The sequence below is a fragment of the Scylla paramamosain genome, chromosome 7, assembly GCF_035594125.1.
Source record: "Scylla paramamosain isolate STU-SP2022 chromosome 7, ASM3559412v1, whole genome shotgun sequence".
Taxonomy (NCBI): domain Eukaryota; kingdom Metazoa; phylum Arthropoda; class Malacostraca; order Decapoda; family Portunidae; genus Scylla; species Scylla paramamosain.
This window is the reverse complement of record NC_087157.1, coordinates 10,885,001-10,891,778: the sequence shown is the minus strand read 5'-3', so window position 1 is coordinate 10,891,778 and position 6,778 is coordinate 10,885,001. Positions and strand designations below refer to the sequence as shown.

Here is a 6,778-nt window from a genome sequence, read left to right as displayed (position 1 = left end):
ATGATCAGAGGCCCAGGAGGTCAGTAGAATTATTCGGAGAGTTATTCAAGTTATTCGGTTATGAATAGTGACAACCGGGGATTAGATTCGAAGTATTTGTCTAGCCGAACTTTGAATGTTTCGATAGTACCTGAGTCAACGATATTTGATGGTAGACGGTTCCATATATTTACAACGCGATTAAAGAAAAAGTGTTTGGCTTCATTTGTTTTGAAACGTTTACCTACAATTTTAAAACCATTGTTTCTAGTGACATTTGAACGATCGACTGATAGGTATTTTTCAATATTCATATTAGTAAATCCGTTAAAAATTTTAAAAAGCATAATAAGGTCCCCTCTTACTCTACGCTTCTCAAGAGAAAATAAATTTAGTTCCTTAAGGCGTTCCTCATAGGATTTGTTTCGCAACCTTGGGATCATTTTTGTTATTCTCCGTTGAATTTTTTCTAATTTCTCGATATCTTTTTTATAGTACGGTGACCAAAACTGAACATTGTATTCGAGATGTGGACGCACGAGTGAGTTATATAATGTTAATATTATTTGCTCGGATTTAAAAGTAAAAGCTCTTCCAATGAAACCGACTAATTTGTTTGCAGTCTTTACGACTTCGGTACATTGTTTACTTGGCTTGAGGTCTGCTGAAACTATGACGCCTAAATCTTTTTCTTTGTCCACACTCGGTATGGGGGTGTTATCCATACTGAATATTGCCTGAGGATTTTGATTTCCTAAATGCAATACGTGGCATTTATCAATATTGAATTTCATTTGCCAAGGGGAGAGAGAGAGAGAGAGAGAGAGAGAGAGAGAGAGAGAGAGAGAGAGAGAGAGAGAGAGAGAGAGAGAGAGAGAGAGAGATAAGTAAGGGGTTACACGAGGAAAGACAAAAAAAAGAAAAAGCATGGGGGAAGGAGGGTTGGAGACAGAGGACGGATGGAAACGGAGGAAAAAGGAAACAGTTTTAGATCTTCTCCTTTCCTTCCCTCCTTCTTCCTTCCTTCCTTCCTTCCTCTTCCATGACAACAGATGGGACTGGTGACAGGTGCTGCCCTTACTCACCCCCCCCCCACACACACACACACACACACACACACACACACACACACACACACACACACACTAATTCAAGACGACTTCATAATTTCGAGAACTGATATTAAAAAACTTTGTATTTCCACTAACAATATTTGAATGTTGAATAATTTAAAGTTCGTAGCATTTTAGTTTAGAAGTATACGGTGTGTGTGTGTGTGTGTGTGTGTGTGTGTGTGTGTGTGTGTGTGTGTGTGTGTGTGTGTGTGTGTGTGTGTGTGTGTGTGTTGTGGTGAAGTAGCGGTTTGTATGGAAGGTGACTATGTTGAGAGGAGGGCAGGGGACATGCACAGGAGGAGACGAGAAGAAGAGGAGGAGGAGGAGGAGGCTGACACGGTGACCGAAAAGTAGTCATTTGCGTGTTTTACAGAAAGACTTACAAATGCTTAAAAGGGGAAAGTGGCAAGAGATGCAAGGTACACACACACACACACACACACACACACACACACACACACACACACACACACACACACACACACACACACACACACACACACACACACACACACACACACACACACACACACACACACACACACACACACACACACACACAGAGAGAGAGAGAGAGAGAGAGAGAGAGAGAGAGAGAGAGAGAGAGAGAGAGAGAGAGAGAGAGAGAGAGAGAGAGAGAATCAATTCATGAAAATATCCGTCACCAAGATACGAACACAGTAAATTAAAAAGAATTGGTTTGAAAATTGACTTGAATGAACTGAGATAAAGAAAACTGTCGAAGTATCACGGTAAAGAAAAACTGGAGTGCGTATATTCAGACTTAAGGACAAGAAACTGTAATGAAAAGTCTCTATAAGAATAATGTAAGAATTGAGAATACAGTCTTGAGTTCCAAACCACTAAAACACAATGGTAGGAGGAAAGGAAAGAAACCAAACCTAACAAGCAATTTGAACTAATGAAACCGCGAGAGAGAGAGAGAGAGAGAGAGAGAGAGAGAGAGAGAGAGAGAGAGAGAGAGAGAGAGAGAGAGAGAGAGAGAGAGAGAGAGAGAGAAACAAACTATTATAAAAGTGAAATGGAACTATGATACACTAAAGAAAGAGAGCAAAGAGAGAGGAAAAAACAAAAACAAAGGAGAATAGAAAGAAAAACAAAAGATTAATAGATATATAACAAAGCAAAAATAGAAAACAAACTGAAAATAAAGGAACTCACAGATCCTAGAGAAAGAGAACAAAGAAGAAAAAGAAAAAAAGAAAAAAAATGAAAAGAAAAATAACGAGACTACAGCCAGCTCCTAACAAAGAGAAAAGAAAAGAAAAAAATAAAAGGGAAAAAGAAATACTTGTCCGATATCGTGTACGTAACCCAGGCATCGGCATCATCATCTCCATCATCATCTTTCCTTCTTCCAGGTCTTTACTTCATCCTCCTCCTCTTCTTCATTCGTCCTTCATCTTTTCTTTTCTTCCGAAACCTTTGGGAAGTATGTAATTTAAATGTGTGTCTGAAGTGGTCTAATTGAGGAGGAGGAGGAGGAGGAGGAGAAGGGAATACTAAAGGTTGTCAACGAAGAGGATGCTAGACCGGTAGCAGTTTGTTTGTACGTTTGGTCTGGACTAGCTTACTGTCTGACCTTCTTTTTATGTCTCTCTGTCTTTACGTATGCTTGTCTGTCTGTCTGTCTGTCTGTCTTGCTGTCTATTTGTATGTTGTTTATCTGTTTTATTGATTGGTATGTGGAAGAATGTTTGTTGGTATGATGTCTGTCTCTCTTTGTTTGTTTATCTGTCCATGTCTGTCTGTCTGTCTGTATATGTTTGTTTGTCTCTCTGTCTGTCTGTCTGTGTGTCTGGTTGGGTGGCTAGTTGCTGCAATCACGAAAGAGGTTTGATTGAAGCATGTTTGTGTGTGTGTGTGTGTGTGTGTGTGTGTGTGTGTGTGTGTGTGTGTGTGTGTGTGTGTGTACACGTGTAATTGGTTGGATCGGAGTGGCATCTCGGGTGCCAGAGACAATATTGACTGTCCTCGTGAAAGGCGTGAAAACAGTTTCGTAGGAGGAGGAGGAGGAGAAAGAGGAAGAAGAAGGAGGAGGAGGAGGAGGACGACGACGACGACGAGAAGAAGATGGCGGCAGTCTGATGTATTTGTCTGTATGTCTCTGACCAAAGAGATAAGTGAACCGGTGAATTCTAGACACACGCACTCACTCACTCACTCACTCACTCACTCACTCACTCACTCACTCACTCACTCACTCACTCACTCACTCACTCACTCACTCACTCACTCACTCACTCACTCACTCACTCACTCACTCTCTCTCTCTCTCTCTCTCTCTCTCTCTCTCTCTCTCTCTCTCTCTCTCTCTCTCTCTCTCTCTCTCTCTCTCTCTCTCTCTCTCTCTCTCTCTCTCTCTCTCTCTCTCTCCTCACCCTAATTGAATCCTGCAGGAGTATCTTTTTTTTCTCTCGTGTCTCGAGAAACTCACGCATCTGACTAATATTTACTTTTCTTATTAACTTTTAAACAACTTCCATACATTCACAACTCTATAATCAAAACGCTTCTATATTCTGTACTCTCTTCACACACATAATTTTGTAACTGAAATATTCTTATGTATACTATGTATCATCTTCACAAAACAATTCACGTTGCTTTTTAAAATTCTCCCTCCCCCTGCGTAAGATAAATAATGGAGGTTGCTATAATATCACGTGTGCCGGGTGTGTTTGTATCAGAAGCATCGTGGTCTCCCCTAATCATCAGCTGCAACTTGTCTCGTTCACCACACTCGTGAGGGAGCCGAGCCGCAGAGGAGCCAGCAGGCGTGCAGTATTGTGGTTTTGTAATCAATTTTCTCTCTCTCTCTCTCTCTCTCTCTCTCTCTCTCTCTCTCTCTCTCTCTCTCTCTCTCTCTCTCTCTCTCATTTTTTGTTTTATATTAATGTGTAGTGTTCTTTTCTCAATATTCTTTCAACCTTTACCTTTTATCTATTGTTCTTTTGTATTATTTTGTTTTGTTTTTCTTTACAATTTTTCCGCAGTGCACGTATCACTTTCTTCTATCTTTCCTGTTTTTTTCTTTCCCTTTTTTTTTTCTTCTTATCTTTCCCGTTCGATCTTCATGTAACCTTACAAACTTTATTTCCTTTCCATCCTTCGTTTTTTTTTTCTTCATTTCCATTCACACCACCTACGATCCTCCTTACATATTCCCGCCCATCTTGTATTCTGTCTAACCTCCTCTTACTTCAGCCCTTCGTTCTTTTCTTCCTAACCATTCACATCACCTACTCTCCTCATTATTACAAATCTCCGCTCTTCTTATTTCCCTCACAACCCTTTTCCTTCTTCCTTCTTTCAGCTTTTCGTTCCTTTCTTCATTTCCATTCAAATTACCCACACCACCTGCGTAGTACATTCCTCCTTACAACTCCGGTCAGTTCTCATTTCCCTCACAACCATCCCCCTTCCTTCATTTCGGCATCCCTAAGCTCACTTGTCAGCCCTCGACCGTATACCTTACACCTGGCCGTCCCCTCCTCTCAGGTGACGCTGGTGAGGGACGGGAGGTACAGATGATTGGTTTTCCTTTGTCACCTTTGTTGTGTTGCTTCCGACAAGCCAGCTCGCGGGGATTAGGGCGCGGCGGCAGAAGAAGAGGGATTACATAGGTTTTACGTAGGTTAAGTAAACAGAAACAGCGCTTTTGGTCCCTGAAGTGAACGAATAGGTGCAGGAGTAGGAATAGAGACTGATAAGTAGATATGGCAGTATAGCTCAGGAAGAGGAGGAGAAAAGAAGGAAATGGACGAAGAGATGGAGATGGTGGCAGAAAAGAAGGAAAAGGACAGAGAGGTGGAGGTGGATGAAGAGAAGGAGGGGAAAAAAAAACAGGGAAAGGACCAGGTGGAGATGAAGGAAGAGAGGGAGGAGGAGAAAGAATAAAAAAAAGGAAAAGGACGATGAAGTGGAGAAGGAGGAGGTGGAGAAGAGGATAGGAAATAGGAAAAGGACGAATAGGTGGAGATGGGATAGGCGGTGGAGATGGAGGAGGAGTATAATGCATGATTAAGTAGAGATTATAGATTAAATTGACTTACTGCTTAGTTGTGTACTTTCAACATTAAAAATAAATAGAATGGAATATCAGAATCACTTTAATATTATACTGAATTATTACTTACTCTTATCTGCTCTTTAGGGACTGGTACCTTCAATGAGCCTCTTTTTTAGCCTTTTTATTGCGCTTGGTCAGAATCCCTCTTATACAAAAAAAAAAAAAAAAAAGGAAAAATGAAACGAAATATATCTGTTTTTGGGAGATTATTGCTGAAAACATTCATCTTTCAGCTTTGCGCGATCCAAACGGAGACGTAACTTTCCCTCGCCTTATTGATGAAAAGGATACATATTTTCTATGCGAAGAGGAATCTGACCAAGGCCTATTAAAAGCTCAGAAATAAAAGCCAAATTAATTGCCACTTCCTCAAAAGATTTTATAGAAAAAAAAAGGACTTATTCCAGTTGGCCAATTTATTTATATCCACATTTTGGTGATGTTAGCTTATTTTCTTCCTTTCCATTACTTGTGAAAAATATATGCTTCTTTTGTGTTGTCATTTTATCTGACATTTTATTTTTATTGCCATTTTACCTGCATCGTATTTTTATTTATTTATTTATTTATTTATTTTTGTCTTTTCTCTGTGATTTGTAGGAAAACGACAAGGAAATTCCATCAGTATCTGCAAACCATGTCAGATTTTTTGTCTTCCATCGTAACATGTTTCCGCAGAGAGAGAGAGAGAGAGAGAGAGAGAGAGAGAGAGAGAGAGAGAGAGAGAGAGAGAGAGAGAGAGAGAGAGAGAGAGAGAGAGAGAGAGAGAGAGAGAGAGAGAGAGAGAGAGAGAGAGAGAGAGAGAGAGAGAGAGAGAGAGAGAGAGAGAGAGAGAGAGAGAGAGAGAGAGAGAGAGAGAGAGAGAGAGAGAGAGAGAGAGAGAGAGAGAGAGAGAGAGCGCAGATGCATCTTTAACGAGCTGTCTGCCGAGGGTTTGCTACGAGGGAAAGGCATCAACTTTTTGTCGCTAGGCTCAATGGCTTTAGTTTTGCTGCACCGGTAAAAGTAATCGTGAAGACGAATGTGCTGGTGACAGTAGCGCATGTTGTAGTAGTAGTAGTAGTAGTAGTAGTAGTAGTAGTAGTAGCAGTAGTAGCAGTAGTAGTAGTAGTAGTGGTGATGGTGGTGGTGGTGGTGGTGGTGGTGATAGTAGTAGCAGTTGTTGTTGTTGTTGTTGTTGTTGTTGTTGTTGTTGTTGTTGTTGTTGTTGTTGTTGTTGTTGTTGTTGTTGTTGATGATGATGTAATAAACATTACACCAGTAGCAATAGTAATCAGCAGCAACAGTACAAGTATGAACCGTAATAACATTAACACTAGTACTTCAACAGTAGTACGAGTACATCACATGCCTCCTCTATTTAGAACTCCCCACTCCCCTTCTCTTCCTTCCCTTCCCTGTATGGCTCGAGGGTTTAGATTCCACCTTCCCTGTCTTCCTCCTTCCTTTCCTCCTTCACTCACCTGACTTCCTCCTCTCCTTTAACTTCCTCAATTTCCTTGCCACATTTCTGCATGATATTTCAATACCATTTTACTTTCATGTTCTTATTTCTTTTATTTTATTTTCTTGCTCCGTCCACACACACAAA

General features: G+C 40.6%; 1 protein-coding gene across 1 annotated transcript in view; it reads left to right on the top strand.

Annotated features, from left to right (window-relative positions):
• The window catches only part of LOC135102479 (histidine-rich glycoprotein-like), a 10,407-nt gene continuing 3,629 nt past the window's right edge, over positions 1–6,778 (top strand). Inside the window, exon 1 of the mRNA XM_064007795.1 lies at positions 1–19. Coding sequence (XP_063863865.1) covers positions 1–19 — 19 coding nt within the window. The remainder of the gene's footprint in view (positions 20–6,778) is intronic.